At 32.5% G+C, this 19,609-nt stretch overlaps 1 protein-coding gene across 3 annotated transcripts; it reads right to left on the bottom strand.

Annotated features, from left to right (window-relative positions):
• Positions 1–7,691: 7,691 nt before the first annotated feature.
• On the bottom strand, positions 7,692–13,331 carry LOC135598978 (cell division cycle 20.2, cofactor of APC complex-like). 3 transcript variants are annotated; one of them, XM_065093566.1, is made up of 5 exons: positions 13,216–13,331; positions 11,466–12,854; positions 9,724–9,922; positions 8,873–8,925; positions 7,692–7,750 (listed from the first exon to the last, which is right to left on the bottom strand). In XM_065093566.1, the coding sequence occupies exon 2, from the start codon at positions 12,812–12,814 to the stop codon at positions 11,579–11,581; it is 1,236 nt and encodes a 411-aa protein (XP_064949638.1). In that variant the 5' UTR covers positions 12,815–12,854; positions 13,216–13,331; the 3' UTR covers positions 7,692–7,750; positions 8,873–8,925; positions 9,724–9,922; positions 11,466–11,578. The 3 variants fall into 3 exon arrangements, with proteins under 3 accessions (XP_064949638.1, XP_064949639.1, XP_064949637.1); XM_065093567.1 differs by having other exon boundaries at positions 13,170–13,330; XM_065093565.1 differs by having other exon boundaries at positions 11,466–13,330.
• Between the last annotated feature and the right edge of the window lie 6,278 nt (positions 13,332–19,609).

Here is a 19,609-nt window from a genome sequence, read left to right as displayed (position 1 = left end):
TCTAGGATCACAAGAAAGGTAGCTTTGCATTTAATATTCCATTTAAAATCATAAAAATATATAAAAATTATATTTTTCTTCAGAATTTTTGACTTCTTCATATTCTCTTTGATTTTTTTAAATTCGTTTAACCAGGATCCCGAGCTCAAAGCAATATTAACATAAGCAATGAACCCGACAGCACCTAAACTTATTCAGCCAGATAGAAAGCAACCACGATTGTGAGTGTTTGAATTTAAGTCACAAACATTGAAAAGTTCAACATTATATGACCCTAATAAATATAACCAATCATACAACATTTCTAATCTTCACCTGTTGTTTTATTGTTGGAAACACTTTATGAATTTTAAAGGAGACAAATACAACAAGATGTATAAGTTACTAAATATGACATGTCATGTAAGACTAGGTAAGTGACATCAATGAAATATTTTCTATGTAACATTAGAGGATGCAGTTCATGCCAAAAAAAACCTCAAAAGATATATTTTTTGAATTTCATCATTCAATAACCCAAAGCAATAATATACTCATAAATTCTAGACCTCTAGAAATGCACACTTAGAGAAACCATAGGACTATTCACTACATCATGTTCAACCGGGGGAATAAGAAACATACTTTTGATCAAGATTCACAAGTTCGGTCCGTACTGGCTTGGTACAATACGTATCGAGGCATACCATATCGAGCGGTACGCCTAAAATATGATATAGGTTGGTAAAGGTTGAAATTTTGACCGTTACTACCCAATACAACCCTGTATCGGGTGATACGGGGCCAAAAATTTGGCACCGGCGGGTAGCAGGCAGTCTGCGTGCCGACTGCCGAGAGGCTCTTGGACCAATATGTACTGCCTATATCGGGCAATACACATCGAAATTAAAAACCATATTTTTGATAAGTGGAGCAGTATAAGCTAATTGTGCAAATTATTCAAGTGATTAATCAACAGAAAAAGTATTATCTTTAGTGCCTTAATATTCAACTCCAACAAGGTAGGCTTTCTCTGAACAAACCTATATTCTTAGTATGATAATTCTTTGGTTTTAAAATGATGGAAAAATGAGCTAAATATCAGTTTGCAATATATTTTTATAGAAAAGTGCAAAGTGAAAGCATACAAATAACAAGAAAAAGTAAAAGCTAAAGGAATTGAGATGTGTAAAAATATTATTGATGAATGCTCCGGTGACAAATGAATATCTAGAATGTAATTCAAGAATTAGTTAATGTCTCTTTTTTCCTTCTTACATAAACATAACAGAGACTAACAGAAGTCACAATTCCCATAGAGTAATTGCCAATAGTTCGCAAGAAATATTACAGAATGTTGAGGGTCAAGCCAGAAGTTAAACAAGAATGAGAAGCAAGTAAACAAATAGACTATTCAATAATAAAATTTGAGAAACCCCTAAATATATTTTCTAGTAAAGGACTAATATAATAGTTTTAAAAAAAAGATAAATGAACCTGATTCTCGAATTCAAATAAGTGAAGCATCAATGCTCTGAGCCTCTTTATCCCTAATGAACAAAAGAAAAAATATGCCTTGATCATAAAATAAAAGAAAGATAAGCCTCAACATATGACTAAAGCATCACAAATGACAATTTATAAGAAAGTTGTTGCAGGTGAAATATCCATATAGCATGAACCATGAAGCAATTTGCTAACAAGCTAATCATCATGGTGATTGTCGTGATGTTATAATAAGCATTTCATGACTTAAATGTTTCAACTGGAATTATCATGTCAATTTAAACATTTTACCATATGCGATATTAGGAATTGCAAAAAACAATCGCTAACTTAATCTCATTAAATAAACTGGGAATTGGCATGAAGAAATACTGATTCAGAGGTCAGTTTTATGCTTGCAAGGCGCACAATTCAAACCACAAGGCGTGGATGCTGAAACTTGTGATAAATGATAGCAACACCATAATTGAAAATACTGAAAACAGTAGTCATGTCATTTGTTGGTGAGCATCTGTATGAAACTTAGCTAGCTTCTCTAACAATCTCATGAAGATTGCTACTAGTCTTCTACAAACCAACAGCTGATTCAGTAAAAGATAAATCCCAGAGACTAAAATAATCATAAATTAGAACCTTCACTAAGATCCTTTTATCCAGAAGGACCAGAACTACACTATCACTATAATCAAGCATTTATTAACTGTTGGTATAGTAAGCTAACTTCCACAATTTAGAACTTGTCAGGCCCTATCTTGAGACCAGCAAAAGACATAGTCTATTCATATAAAGACATGTATCTCTGTTCATATCACAGAAAAAAAAACCATAATATACAGAATCATAATGCCTCATTTTCATCAAACTCATAGAATTATTTGTTTGATATATCTTTACTATTATATTATTCGATTTGGTTTACTATTCTCATAGGTCTAATGACTACTGTTTAAAATAGAAATTATGACACATCATACTAAAATTAGAATATTTTAAGCTTGGATTTCACTCTTGAATTAATCTTTTACGGAGATTATTCACTATATACTAACTTACTGAAACCATTTCGGATTAGAAATTATACACTCTATAACCAGTTTTTTCAACAGCATTTGAGTGGTTGATGAGGACAGCTCTTTTGATTGTCAAACATAATTATAATTGCATAATTGTCATGCTTCTCTCCCTATATAATCAATCAAATGTCCTCCAATTATAGATTTTGAATAAAAGATTCTCCTTAGATTATATTACCTAAATTTTCTAAAAATTCCCCTTTGATTTAATCACTTAAGACAAATGTAAGAGGCATAAACAATGAATCAAAATATTTTCTCATGACACAGATTATAGTAATATAATTATATTCCAAAATCTCTTGATTTTACAACATTATTTTGAGGCATATCTATGAATGATACTTGCATAATTTTACTGTGGCAATCTAACCCCTTATATTCCATGTTATTAGCCTAATCCAATTGTCCCCTTATCTATTTTACACCACAGTTGAAACCTAATATCATAGTTTTCTTCCAAACAGTCTAGAAGTCCACCTTCACATTTTAGTATACTTTGGTGGTAAATATGTCTCACATCTAATCTCAATGATGACCTAATTTTATTATGAAACAATTAAGATTATGCATATGAGTTCTCAAATGTTTTTCAAGCTGGCTCTTAGTGGCATTACACAACCCTCCACCTTTTTCATTCGGGCTTGGGACCGACATCGGCGGTGTTAAAAACATTTGTACAGATATTCTCCTTACAAGAGAGAGAAAACCTGAAAAACGTAGTAGGAATTTAAAAATGACAATTGTAGAAATGGAAACAAGTATGTCCAAGTACATGGCTTTACTTCCTGTTAAATCACACAAATCAGACCTTGTATGACAATACCATTTTTTTTGCACCTTTTGTTCAATTTTCTAATCCATATATGAACTAGTTAGCACAGATGATCATAATAGCAAATGATTTGATGGCATTCTTCATAAGGGAAGACCTTTGAAGATCAAGAGATAGCTTCATTAACAAGCATACTAAAAGAAAATAAATGGAAAGTAAGAAATTACCAAGAGATTGGAAGAGAATCTTTTAGATAAAAATTTATAAGAAAGGAAATAATTAAATTGCTCAAACCATCAATGACTTGACTTAAGGAGCCATACTATAATATCAAAAAACAAACATTCAAAATTTCTTAAACTATCAGGAATTAAGTTATCTGTTATCATTTTTGTTGTTGTGGTCAAATGCAACTTCTATTTCAGCAGACCCTAAGAGTTATGCAATAACATATACAATATTTGTAACTTGGATTACATATAATGTCTCTAGGATTGCATCCCTAACTTTTAGATTGCTAAGGCATAATGAAACAAGCAACAATAACATCTAATGCAGGGAAGTCAAAAACTAAAAATGAATAACAAATGCATGTTTAGTGACATGACATTGGCTCCCATGAAATCTAAAATAGCTAAAATTGAAAAAGCCTAGTGGGCACTTGCTTATAAGCCTTCATGAATTTTGCACCCTTTTGGTTGAAGAGACTGACAATGAGAGCAGTTTCATCATACATCCTAACATCCCCACCAAGTGCCTTCTCTAAGTTACACAATCATCTAGAAGTAAGATTCCATACATTACCGGAAATAAGGTTAATTCAAATCAAAGATGCATCAGAATTACTCTTGAAATAAAATAAATATACACAACAAGGTCTACAATCTCACTCTAATATCAGTTTCAATATTCTATGAGACCAGCATGGTACTAATATATTGGGTCATACATCACCTGAAAAGATAATAGAAAAAACAAAACAAACTAGCATTGGACCGTATGGTCTAAAACCAATCCATAGTCGAAGGTACTACAGCGGAAGCACACTGCTTAAATCCATGCAAACGACAATTAAAAGACAAGGACACTATTTGAATATATTGCATTGGAGTTTTTGTAACTTACACTATTCAGATACTAAAACTATCCATGCTTGTGAAGTTTTTTGTTATTTTTGACATTAAAGAAATATCATCGACAAATCTGAATGAAAGTGTAAGATAATTAGATATCGACAACAAACGATAGATATCATCAAACATCATAAAAATGTCTTAATTGAGATATACTCGACTTGAAAGAAATCTTGGCAGAAACTTTCTACCAACTATGCATTACTCTTACTCTAAAATGGTGAGCTAGAAGATTTCATTACATTTATAAAATACATTTAAATGGCAGAAATTAACTTATCTTTCCCACTTTTTACCAAATGGCAGAAAGTAACTCAGAAAGTAATGCATTACATCAGAGACACAACAAAATTTTCCTTTGCATACGTGATCTTTTAAATAATAAAATCTATTAAATTTTAATTTTCTTAAATTTGTAATATTTCTACAAATCTTTATCAACATAAGCAGATTTTTGACCTTCTAGCTTTCAATTAAATCTTTATTTTTGAAATTATTTTAAATATTTTACATAATTGTATTGTGTTATTATATTTTTTTTATCAGCTTCTTCTTACTCATTATAAGTATTTCTTCATAAAATTATCGATTATTTTTTTCTAATGATCAAAAAAATTTGGTTATTTTCCAACTTGGTGGCGAATGCCATCAACAGGATACATAATAATTAGTAATTTTACCTCAAATAAGTGTATTTTCTTTCAAGTCATAAAAGATATCTTATATATTCCAACTTATTTTTCCTCAATATTTTTTTTCATGTTACTATTCTAGAAAGCACTAATTCAAGTAACCAACGTATAACGACAATATCAATGTGGTCATTTGCTGGCATCAGTATATTGTACAGTTTTAAAATATTCAACTATTTGTTTGTATACTTGTTCGTGTTATACCCATAGATTTAAATTTTAATCAGTTTGATTGATAATGACTGTCCGGGCATGATTTAAGATGTGGACTGCCTCATTTCAAGCTGTATGGTATTATTTTTTTCCTTTTTTATAAAAAAATGCTAGGACCGTTTTCCCTTTTCAAAGACTCAAATCAAATCATTTTTTCTTTTAAAATTACTTGAACTGGTTCTCCTTCTGAGGTTCGTGTCTCCTTACAAGCCTGTTTTGCTCTTTCTGCAACCACCGCCAAGTGATCTCATCTTCTTTTCCGCCTCTTCCACCATAGCATCATTCTACCTCCATTTTTCTTCCTCTTTCCTCCTTCCTTCTTCTCCCTTCCTCACCCCTAGTAATGTCATTTTAGTTTATATTATTGCGAGTAAAGTCATTTTAGTTAAAGCATAGTAAGAAATATAAAATACAACATTAGAGAGCTTTAATGACTACATAATAATTATATCATAAATGCATAAGAACTTCTTCTTGATAAAATTACACATTCAATATAAAGGGCTTGGATTGCAAACTTGACTTCATCACCCTTTCTAGAGCCAATATAAAGTCTTTGATTTCAATAAGTAAGCCTAAACAAAACTTTGGATCAGTTGGCATAACTAGAATCTTGATTACAAGCACTCTAGAAATGCTATTGTAAGTTCAAACTAGACAGCATAAGACCTGACGAAGAAAATTCATTCTACATATTGCAATTGTGGTTACCCAAGAAATGAAGAGAATAAAACCATTAATAGTTTACTCCCTAATTTCATCAGAAGAAACACACTCAATTGGGAAAAACCTAAGGTCAAAGAGGGTTTATAGATCATTAAATTTTGGTTATACTATTCCATAACAATTTTGGAAAGGAGAAGAGAACGACCCATATTATAGGAGTGTCATTTGGTCAAAAAGTTACTCCCTAATTTCACCCGAACAAACACACTCAATTAGAAAAAATCTAAGATTAAGGAGAGTTTATAGATCATTAAATTTTGATTGTAATATTCCATAGAAATTTTGAAAAGGAGAAAGCAAAGAGCCCATATTATAGGAGTGTCATCTGGTCAATAATCCTTCTCAAGAATATGACAAATAACAACCACCAAGAGAAAACTCCAAGATCACAAAAAGGGTAGCTTTGCATTTAATATTTCTATTTTAAGGCCACAAAAAAATTTGAAAATTACATTTGCTTTCATAATTTCTGACTTTCTGAGATTTTCTGATTTTTTTTAATTTCTCTAACCCAATTCCCTCGCTTCAAGCGACATTAACGTAACCAAAGAACCCGCTAACACCAAAGCTTATTCAGCCAAATAGAAAGCAACTACGATTGTGACTATTTGGATTTAAATCACAACCATTGAAAAAATCAACATTATACAACCCCAATAAATATAACCAATAATACAACATCTCAATGGATGGCAATAGCTATCCATGATGTCTTCACCTATTAGTGTTGTTGACAACACTGGATGACTTTTATGAATCTTAAAGGAGACATATATAAAGAGATGCACAAATTACTAAGTATGACATGTCATGTAGGACTAGATAAGTGACATCAATCAAATATTTCCTATGTAAGATTAAATAATGGAGTTCATGTCAGAAAGATGCCTCAGAAAGATATATTTTCTGAATTTCATCATTCAATGACACAGCCAAAGCAATAATATACTCCTAGATTTTAGACCTCTAGAAGTGCACACTTAGAGCAACTATAGAACTATTCGTTGCATCATGATCAATGGGGGAAATAGAAACATACTTTTGGCAAGTGTAACAGCATGAGCTAATTGTGCAAATTCTTCAAGTGATTCATCAACAACAAATGATGATGTTGATAATTCAGTGCCTTTACATTCAACTCCAACAAGGTAGGCTTCCTCTTGACAAATCTATATTCTTAATATGATAATTTTTTATTTTTAAAATGATGAAAAAATAAGCTAGATATCAGTTTGTAATATATTTTTCCAGAAAAGTGCAAATTGAAAAAGACAAATAAAAGAGAAAAAACAAAGGCTAAAAGAATTGAAATGTGTCTAAAAATATTATTCATGAATAATCTGTGATAAAAGAATATCTAGGATGCAATTCAAGAGTGAGATAATGTCTCTTTTGTCTTTCTTAACAGAAAGACTAATAGAAGTCATAATTCTTGTATAGTAATTGTCAATAATTGGCAAGCAAGGTTACAGAATGTTAAGGGGCAAGCCAGAAGAGCAAGCAAAAAATAATGACTTTTCAATAATCAAATTTGAGAAATCACTAAAGATATTCTCTAGTAAAGGTAATATAATAGCATGAACAAAAAAAGATACTCAAACCTGATTCTCAAATTCTATAAGTGAAGCATCTTTGCTCTGGGTCTCTTTGTCCCTGAATGAACAAATAAAGAATGTGCCTTAATCATAAAATAAAAGAAAGATAAACCTCAACATATGAGTAAAGCATCACAAATGACAGTCTATAAGAAAGTTGCTGCAGGTGAAATTATCTGCATACCATGAACCATGAAGTAATTTGCTAACTTAATCATCATGATGATTATAATCAAAAGATATTAGGCAAATCTATTATACAAAACTGAAAACAAATGAGGTCTGCACTGATATGATTACTAAGTTGACATAAAGAAGTACATCACGTTGCATTTTAACTCATGAATAACATAAAATTTGATATAAAAGAAAAACTGAATCTGGTTAGCATCAAATAAGACTATGTAGCAAAATTCCTATTCAATAAAGCTAGACAAGAATGGACATGATAGATAGGAAGAGCTGTAGAGTTTACTAATGAATCATGATAGAAAGATATATTTTCTGAATTTCAATATTCAATGACAGCCAAAGCAATAATATACTCCTAGATTCTAAACCTCTAGAAATGCACACTTAGAGCAACCATAGAACCATTCGCTGCATCATGTTCAATGGGGGAAATAGAAACATACTTTCGATAAGTGTAATAGCATGAGCTAATTGTGCAAATTCTTCAAGTGATTCATCAATAGCAAATGTATTATATATTCAGTGCCTTTACATTCAACTCCAACAAGGTAGGCTTCCTCTAGACAAACCTATATTCTTAATATGAAAATTATTTAGTTTTAAAATGATGATAAAATGATCTAAATATCAGTTTGCAATATATTTTGCCAGAAAAGTGCAAAATAAAAGAGAAAAATCAAAGGCTAAAGAAATTGAAATGTGTCTAAAAATATTATTCATGAATGATCTGTGATAAAAGAATATCTATAATGCAATTCAAGAGTGAGATAATGTCTCTTTTTTCTTTCTTAACAGAAAGACTAACAGAAGTCACAATTCCTGTATAGTAATTGTCAATAATTCACAAGCAAGGTTACAGAATGTTAAGAGGCACGCTAGAAGAGCAAGTAAAAACTAGACTTTTCAATAATCAAATTTGAGAAACCACTAGAGATATTCTCTAATGAAGGGCTAATATAATAGCTTCAACAAAAAAAGATACTCAAACCTGATTCTCAAATTCTAATAAGTGAAGCATCAATGCTCCAGGTCTCTTTGTCCCTGAATGAACAAATAAAGAATGTGCCTTGATCATAAAATAAAAGAAAGATAAACCTCAACATATGACTAAAGCATCACAAATGGCAGTCTATAAGAAAGTTGTTGCAGGTGAAATTATCTGTGATGTTAGGAAAATCTAAAGCATCACAAATCTAAAATAGTTAACAAATGCTTGATTTATGATACTTAATCATCACGGTAATTATAATCAAAAGATGTTAGGCAAATCTACTGTACAAAACTGAAAACAAATGGGGCCTGCACTGATATGCTTACCAAGTTGACAAAAAGAAGTACACATTATGTTGCATATCAACTCATGAACAACACAAAATTTGATATGAAAGAAAAACTGAATCTGGTTAGCGTTAAGTAAACTATGTAGCAAAATTCCTAATCAATAAAGCTTGACAAGGATGGACATGACAGATAGGAAGAACCGTGGAGTTTTCTAATGCTCCAATTTGAGCTCAATCAAATAGGAAATACTGGACTTGATGCCACTTTTGATTTCAGATCTGAGATTAGCTTTGTTAGGTTGAAAATCTTCAAGCCAAACTAACTAGAATGGTCAAAGCCACACAACTGGGCCAAAATAAGCATGTCAATTAAATGACTCAAAGAAACAATCACTTAAATGTTTCAACTGGAATTATCATGTCAATTTAAACCTTTTACATATGTGATATTAGGAATTAAAATCAATAATCACAACAGCTGCTGATAGCTTATTCTCCTTAAATAAACAGGCAAGGTGGAATGAAGAAATACCAATTCAGAGGTCAGTTTTATACTCACAAGTAGCAGATTAAAACTACAGCACGTGGATGATGAAACTCGTGATAGATGACTGCAACAGCATAATTCAAAATACTGAAACAGTAGCCATGTCATTAGTTGGCGAGCATTTGTATGAAACTTAGCAAGCTTCTCTAACAATCTCATGAAGATTGCTACTAGTCTGCTACAATGCAACAGCTAATCAGCAAGAAAAATCCTGTAGACCGAAATAATCACAAATTAGAACGTTCAGACTCAATGAAGATCTTTTTATTACTATAATCTAGAAGGACCAGAATGACATTATCACTATAATCTAGCATTTGTTAATTGTTGGTATCGTAAGCTAATTTTCACAATTTAGAACTTGCATAATATCCTATTTGACTCCATTTATCAAGTCCTATCTTAAGACCAGCAGAAGACAGTCTATTAATGGAAAGCCATGAGCCTCTGTTCTTATCACAGAAAAAAAATGTAATAAACAGAATCATAATACCTCATCTTTATCAAACTCATAAAATTATTTGTTTGATATCTCTTTACTATTAAATATTCAATTTGGTTTGCAGTTCTTATAAGTATGATAACTACATTCTACAGAAATTATAATACATCCTTTTAAAATTGAAATATTTTAAGCTTGGATTTCACTCTTGAACTTATATTTTACTTGGAGGTTATTCACTATATAGTAACATATTGAAATCATTTAAGATTACAAATTATACACTTTATAACCAGTTTTTTCAACGGCAAGAAAAGTCTGAAATTCAGGAGGCTACATTACAATCATAAGAAACCTCAACTCAGCAAAAACAAAAAAAATATATAAACAACTACCTCGTTGGTCTAATTATGCATAATTAGCATAAACAAACAAAGAATAAGATTAGCATGAAGATTATCAAATTTAAAGAAGGAAAAAAAAACCATTTATCTAAAAAGGCAGAACTATAATAGTAGAATGTAACATGGTTAAAAATATTAAAACTAGGACACATAAAATATAGCAACAATGATGTAGGGGTTATAGATTACATGTACCATCAATATGGCAAAGGTTATAACAATATATGTGCAAAGCTGAAAGAAAAATTGGATACAAAAATCAGACTTGTAGCTGTATCCACCTAGGCTCATTTTAAATAGACCTAAAATGCTGTAAAAATTAAAGCATGGTTCTAAATTTTTCATCTTAGGCACTTGCACTCATATCTAAAGATCACAAATCTATAATGCTTGTATAAAAATATGTTGCCTCTTTGATGCCACAAACTTCTCTATGCAATGCTACCAGCAATGGATTTTCTTCTCAAGTACTAAAGAAGTCTTCTGTATTATTCTCATAATATTTTCCAACCATCAGCATTTTCATCTAGTGCTTGAGAAGTCAACATGAAGATTCTCAAATTTAAAGAAGGAAGAATTAACAAATCACCTAAAAACATACAACAAGAATGTAACATTGATAAAAATATTAAAACTAGAACACATAAAATATAGAAACAATAATGTAGTGCTTATAGATTGTATGTGTCATCAATATGGTAAAGGTTATACCAAGATATATGCAAAGCTGAAAGAAAAATTGGATACAAAATCAAACTTGCAGCCGCAACCACATTGGTTCGTTATATAATAAACCTATTAAAATGCTGTAAAAATTAAAGCATGGTTGTAATTTCTTACTTAACTTAGGCTCTTGCACTCGTATATGAAGATCTTAAATGTATGATGCTTGTATGAAAATATGTTACCTCTTTGATGCCACAAACTTCTCTATGCAATGCTATCAACAATGGATCTTCTTGTCAAGCACTAAAAATGTTTTTCGTATTACTCTCGTAATCTTTTCCAACCATCAGCAGTTTCATCTTATGACACTAAATTGGGCAAAGGGCATAGTGTTTGCTTTAGGTTTTGGTGGTTTGGGAGTCTCAAAGACATTCCAGAACTTGAGTGTCTCATCTTCTGCAGCAGAAGCTACTACACCACCCAATGGGCTCCCAGCTAAGTAAAGAACACGAGATGAATGACCAAAAAGCTCAGCTTTTCTCGTCATGGATGTGTAATTCCATAGGGTGAGTTGATTGTTTGGAAACCCATGGGAGGTCAGCAATTCAGATTTGTTCTTGTCCCACAACAACGCACAAACTTCAGAGCCGGTATCAATTGAGTTCAAGCAAACACCATTAGCAGCATTCCAAAACTTAATGCAATGATCATTGCGTCCTCCACCAGAAGCCAGCAGATTGCTCCTGGTAGGGCACCAATCAAGGGCCCTCACAGTGGAAGTGTGGTTGTTGATCTTGTGAAGCAATTGATGTTGGCACGGATGGTGATTTGCAACAGCCATGCGGGCGTCCCATATGTGCACAAGTTTGTCCTTCCCTCCGCTTGCCAGATATCGCCCAAACAACTCGGACCATTTAAGACTACAAACTTCAAGTCGATGCCCTTTATAGTCACAGATGGCCCGGTCATCTTTTCTAATGTCATAATCAACAACACTACCATCGGATTTCCCAGTCGTCAAGATTGCATTACTTCTCCAGGCAAGTGAACAAACAAAGGAGTGGCTGTCACCTTGGATCCCAACCAACAGACGTCCTGTTGCTGCATCAACCAGATCTAAATCTGAATTGCCAAATGCGACAGCGAGAACTTTGCCGTCTGGGGACCAGCTGATGCTAGTGACAGGGCTGTTGTTTTCTAAGGCTCGTGAAAACTTCGTACCAGACTTATTCGCAGCATTCCATATGTACACTGTGTCATTGAGGCCAATCGCCAACACATTATTGCTTCCCCAGTCGAGGAGATTCAACCTATCATCATCTATGATGTCATAAGCAGCCAAAACCCTATCTGGATCTTTTGGGATTCGTCTCTGTTGCTTCTTGTGCGGTCGATTGTCCTCGTCAAATTGGCACACCTTGTCGGCCGGTGATTCGGGTGCACTCTTGAATGCGAAAATGCGAGATCTGTTCTTCAAAATACATTGAACAAGAAGTTTTTGGTACGCTGCACTCGATGGGGATTCTATCGAACCATCACGCTGAGGTCTGGAAGGCATGGTTAGAGCACAGCGCGCGAAGTCCATGTCCATCGCCGATCGGACCGGGATGAAGCGGTCGTACTCCACACGCCTGGAACGAGAAGAAGCCATCTTGCCAATCGAAACCAGAACGAGAAACGCCGAGGTGACGAGAGACAATCAAGAAAACCAGAAAGATCGAACTTCCCAAAAGAAACTTGAAAACCCAGACGATCGATAACCAAGAATTGATCAAAAAGAACCCCGAGAACAACAAAATTTCTGACTTTTGGTCACGGAAATTGTCAAGTATATCAACCAAAACGAAACCAAATCATCAAAATTCAACAATATCTTGAACCCTAAAAAATTTCGACAGCGAAGCGAAACGAAACCTCAAGCAAAGGAAAAGGAATGAGATCACCACAACAAGAATCTAAATTCTCCCCTAAATCGGAGGAGAGGACGCTCACTCCCAGCCGACGATCGGTCGAAGCTTTATCCTTTCGTCGGAGAGCAGCTCCGACCTTCGCAGAAAGACGAGATCGCCAAGAGAGCAAAAGGAGAGCCGAGAGCAGAGCGCGCGAGAGCCGAGAGAGGTTATGAGGTTCGCAAAAGGGTGGTCTCGGCTTATATAGACGCCACCGACCCAGCCTTGTGTTATATCGTGAAATCGTGCCGTTATATTCAACCGACCAATGTGTACTGACGTTGAAACGTCCCGTTATGTTTAACTAATAAGGTAACGGCATTGAAATCGCACCGTTATATACACATTAATCACCGTCAAATTTATGTTGCGTTACAATTTCCTGAGGAATTCTGTCGTCGAAGAGGTAGCAACAATTGCTTGTAATTGAGCGTTTCACTTCAACGACAAAATATGTTAGAGAACAAACTCAAGACGGAAGTAGAGATGAAAGCAGATCATATGTTGATCTAATCAAAGAACTAGTGGATTCTGGAGTTTGATTCTACTGTCTTCAAGAGTCAGATAAAGGCCTAAGACGTGATTTTTTCTTATTTATCTCTAAAAACTCATCATCTTCGTAGCTGATGAGATTATCATTTTTAAGAAATATTTTAAACTGATAAAATTCCTACTAATACAATGAGACATGGTATTTTTTTTACTTGTCTATGTAAAGAAAATCCTAATTTTGTAGTTGTTGATATTATCATTTTTAAGTAATACTTACAAACCAATAAAATTATCATTAGTATTATATCTAACAAATAAGATTCTAACATTAATGTTAAACTTAGTAATTTTTTTGGACATAAGAAAAATTTTGATTCCAACACATTATACATCTAACGGTATCATGAGCTTGTGTCATCTTAAGATACTATACAAAATCAAAACTCAATATCACAATATCATTTACCTTGCTCCGATAAAAATAACTTCCATTGATATGTTTCAAAAATAATTATTATAAAAAAGGTAAATACCATCAAATATTGTGTGATCAATATAATAATAGAATAAGTATGCTCTTGTCCTTGACTTTTATTACATAGTTTAGATGATTTAATTGTGGAGTTTATCCAAACCAAATATGCCTCACATGGTATCTCCTCCTTCCTCTACTACTTTCTCTCCTATATTGATATCACTAGTCTTTTCGCCTTCTATTTCCATCATGCTCTTATATCTTTCTCCTCATCATTAATAGCTTCTTAATTTTTGGATATATTCATTTCTTCTTGTACACTATTTTGTTATTCTCTCTGCCTTTAGCCACACTTAGTCTCTCCCTTTCTTTTAGTACTATCTCTTATCGCCCTATATGCCTTCTATACTCACCCATGTTGTTTTATCTAAAAAATATGCTAGATTAAACTTAGAAAATCTTAAAATTAGCAAACTTTGAAAAAATATTGATTCACCTTTGAAATGTTGTATCTCATATTTGGGTAAAGTCTAGAGTATAATGGACTTCATTTTTATTGATACATTAAAAAATGAACATGGTTATATTAAGAAGGGTGATTGCTTGGGAAAATACCTACCTTGCATGTTTGTCCTGATTAGTCACCCCCCATCTCTTAAAATATTATCACCCATCTTTCTCGCTATTATGTTGGATCGGTGGAAGACATCCCATTGATTAGTCCGACCTCATTAATTACTATTAGAATGGCTATCAAATAGACTTCTCTTCATTAAAATTAAATCCAATTAACTCTTCTTTCTCTCATCTCTTGGTTCTCCTAACTTCCTCCACTCTCTCAAATATCCATTCTGTAGACAAATTATTTGTTCACCTCAGTCATAAATTGAACCCCTTTGTCAGCTTTTCTACTTCCTCTCCAACGTTGGCTATCTTGCTTTGTATCAAAACTTTAACCCTTATTCCTATGCTACAGTTTCTATGGATCCCACTCCAATCTTGTTTACTCTCAATTGAGAAAACCCGACAAGCATTTCTCCTATCTTGAGTGGCTCTACCTATAGAGTATTTTAGTTTGAGTTTTTTTATTTTTTCTTGGGTTTTTCCTCTCCGATGATAGCCTAAACCCTCAAACAAATAACATTTTAACCTGTCTTATCTCTTCCAAACCATTAAACTCTAGTAATGCCTAACATCCCCTTCATCTCCTTTAATGTCAATGTATAATAGCATGAAATTATATCGTTATATTCAACTGACCAATATGTAATAGCATTCAAATCACACCGTTATATACACCTAATCACCGTCAAATTTCTATTATGTTATAATTTCCTTCGGATTTATCTCTAAAAAATCTTATAATTTTAAAGAAATATTTTAAACTGATAACAGTCTTACTAATATAACGGGACACGATTTTTTTTATCCATGGAAAGAAAATATTAATTTTGTAGCTGTGTTGATATTATTATTTTAAGTAACATTTATAAACGGATAATATTCTTATTAGTACGGCATGTTATGATCATCAACTCACAATATGATCATTTAAATTCGATAGATATTTTATTGTTAATGTTAAACTTAATAATTCAACAATCTTAATTCTAATGAATTACGAATTTAATTGATTTTGTATCAAACATGAGCTTGTGTCATCAAATTTTTGTTACATCGATAGACGTGATCAAAACCCAATGTCTCATGTACGTGTCAATTAGTTTTTATCGCTTCATGTTGACCTAATCCACTTTGCCTGTTGAATATTTGTCCCCTAGTTTATTTATATCAAGTGAGGATAAGAAAAAGTAAATATCATCAAATACTGTGTGGGCAAATATGATGATAAGCCAGGTTTATTATTTAGTTTAGAGGATTTAGTTATGATGCTAATCAAACCAGTTCATCTAACTAGTTTACTAACACCATAATCCTTTCCTTCTTTCTTCTCCTCGTTACTAGTTCCCTCTCAATTTTTCGTCACTCTCATCTCTCCTTTACTATTGTCGTTCTTTCCACGTGAGCTCATTTCATGTTAAACTCTTTCTCCCTCTCCTTCATTGTTATTCTCTTCCTTTGTTTGACCATTACTTCTTGTCGCCTATGCCTTCCATCATGCTCATCCTTGCCACCTTATCTTAAAAAATACGGCAGATTGAATTTTTTTACAAAAAATAAAATTAGAAAAAAATATTTATTCATCATTGAAATATTATTTCTCATATTTTGTAAAAGTCTAATATATAATATACACTATTTTTGTTATTACACAAATAAACGAACTAATAAATGAACATGGTTACATTTATTTTTAGAATCAATATGAAACAATCTAAAATTAGAATTAGAAAATCCCTAAAATTAACCAAAATTAGAAATATATATTGATTCATTATGTAGATACTTAGTGCCCATATTTGGTGAAAGTCTGAGATGAAATGAATATTATTCTAGCAGTTACACTAATGAATTTACGTGGCTAAACTGGTTTATAAAATCAACTTATAAACATGTCAAATTGGTTTTAAAAATTATAAAATAATTAGAACTATTAAATTCGATTAACTCATTATTGAGTTGTCTGTTTTTGGTGAAAGCTTGAGATCCAATGGATAAGTATTCCAACGTTAAAAATGATAGAAGAACACTTATTCAAAGAATCAACATTAAAACATGTCATTCTAGCCTTAAAAGGTCCCTAAAATTAAAAATGATAGAAAAAAAATGATAGATACACTATTAAGATATTGTTGCCAATCTGTGATGAAAATTTGAGATGCAATAGACAAGTATTCTAGAATTACATTAAAATCAGTTTGGTTATACTTGTTTATAGAATGAACTTGAAAATGTGCGAGAAAACTTAGGAAATCCATAAAATTAAAATTTACTATTGAAATGTTGTTACCCATCTATGACGAAAGTTTGGGGTGCAATGGACACCTATTCTGAATAAGTGTAACAACGAATATTCTGAATAGGTGTCTATTGCATCACAAACTTTCAGCACAAGTGTAACAACGTTTCTATTTTTTTGGTACTTTATGGACTTTTAAAATTCTATTTGGGAAGCTTTAGTTAATTCTATAAACAAGAATAATCACACTCATTTATCAATGCAAAATATGGAAGGCAACTGAGGGTGCAAGAGGCGATGGCTGAGGAGAGGGAGAGGTGAGATTGTGAGATTAACTGAGACAAAAAAAAGAAAAGAAAAAAAAAAGAGGTTGTAGATGAACAGATAGTAGTCGTCGAGGAGAGGAATACGATGAAAGATAAGGAGTGCGATTACAGTTGAGGAGAGTGAGAGGTAGGCATGACTAAAGGTAGGGTTAATTACATATGGAAAATATTATGGCATGACTAAAGGTAGGGGTAATTACATATGGAAAATATTATCACATGCAGTTAGTTATGTTTAGAATTTTGAACTTTACACTTTAAAAAATTATATTGATATTTTTATATTTATGAAAGTAAAGCTTTTAACTCTGCTTCTCCTCACACCATTAACTTTACTGAAAAAGATACCACATGTGTTATTATGTACAAAAATGATAAAATGATAATTTTGATCATCACTAACAGTAAAGAACCACTGACCTTACACGAAGCCAAAGGCATTGGATAAGATAATGAAACAAGAGAAATGAGACAATACATGAAATGAATATCACCACTAACAATATGGTTGGATAGGCCATCCGAGAGAATAGCGAAAGCTGAAGGAGATAATAGTAAAGCAAGATAAATGGGATAGTGCAAGAGATAAGGATCGCCTCTGACATCATCATTAGGTAGATTGTCTGAGAGAATAACGAAGTCAGAGGGGAGGACAGGGCCAAAAGAATTTAATATCAAAATGTGTTTCTAAACCACTATAATAGAAACATAAGAAAACTAATGTGGTAACGAAAATTACGTACGTCCAACCATTGTTCTCAAGAATTTCAGCAATGGTTTCTCTTTGTATTTTGGCACTTCTTAGCTCAAAACTCTCACTTTAGATGGTATAGAAAATCTTTTAGACTTGAGAGAGAGATAGAGCCCAGGAACCAAAACTATCATTTATATAGATGTTCTCCTATCAAGAATATCTATTATCACCAACTTCGTAACGTTTAAGAATTAATTCAAATTTGTAATGTTTGAACAGTAATGAAGATTTTTAATAATAATAGTTATATTTATAATGAATGAAAATTTAAAATATTTAAATCATAATAAATGAAAAATTGATGATAATGAATGATGAACTTAATGAGAACAATTATATTCTCCCACTTGGTCCATATGCTTAGTTTAATAATTTAAATTAATCTTTATCGAATAATTTTCTTAAGAAATAAATACATAAATCATATCGATAAGTCCTCTAAGAGTGAGTATTATCATGTATCATGATGTATTTAGTTTCTTGAGAATTAATCTTAGTATGATAATTTTGCTTAATGAATAAACCTTATGTTTATTCTTGGTCTAATACAAATAGATTTTCTCAAACTAATATACACATGAATGAGAAAATATCATAATATATATAAGAGTTTCAATATAATTACAAAATAGAACCAAGTCCTATTTTTTCTACATGATCCTTGAATTTCAGAGGTGGCATGTCTTTAGTCAAAAGATCATCAATCATCAATCATCAATTCAGTGCTAATATGCTCAATGACTACTTTCTTTCCTTTTACACATTCTCTTATGGCTAAATAGTTAATGTCGATGTGTTTACTTCGACTTTCACTTTTATTATTTTTATCCATAAAGACAACAGTTAAATTATCACAAAAAATTCTTAATGGCATAGAAATAGAATCCATGAGTTTAAGTCTAAAAATGAAACTCTTAAGCCATACACTATATGAAATAGCCTCAAAATAGGAGACAAACTCAACTTCCATGGTAGAAGTAGCAGTCAAGGTCTGCTTGATGCTTCTCCAAGAAATAGTTCCACCAGCCATCATAAAAATATGTCATGATATTGATTTACGAGAATCAACACAACTAGCGAAGTCTAATTCTAAGTAACCAATCACATACAGATTGTTTGTATGTCTATATATAAGCATGTAATCTTTTGTTCCTTGAAGATACCTCATCAAGGAACCAAAGAGCTCGTCGGCAAGCTCGCCAAGAGTTCATCGTGAGCTCACCAAGAGTTTGTTGAGAGTTCGTCGGGAGTTCGCCAAGAGTTCGTCAGGAGTTCGCTAAGAGTTCGTCGGGAGTTCACCAAAAGCATGTCGAGAGTTCACTAGAAGTTTGTCGAGACTTCATTGGAAGAACGATTGATATACCGGACAAAGATTGCTTAGTTAATGCCTTAATTGTCATAGTTAGAACTTAGATTGAGTTAGGATTGAGAGGTAATCCCACTAACTCAGTTAGGGGCTAACTCGGCCCAAATTAGGACTAAATTGGGCCAAGAGAAAGGCTCATTCGGTGACTAAAGCTAGGGCCGACG

The sequence above is a fragment of the Musa acuminata genome, chromosome BXJ2-1, assembly GCF_036884655.1.
Source record: "Musa acuminata AAA Group cultivar baxijiao chromosome BXJ2-1, Cavendish_Baxijiao_AAA, whole genome shotgun sequence".
NCBI classification, from domain to species: domain Eukaryota; kingdom Viridiplantae; phylum Streptophyta; class Magnoliopsida; order Zingiberales; family Musaceae; genus Musa; species Musa acuminata.
This window is presented reverse-complemented; position numbering and strand designations above follow the sequence as displayed.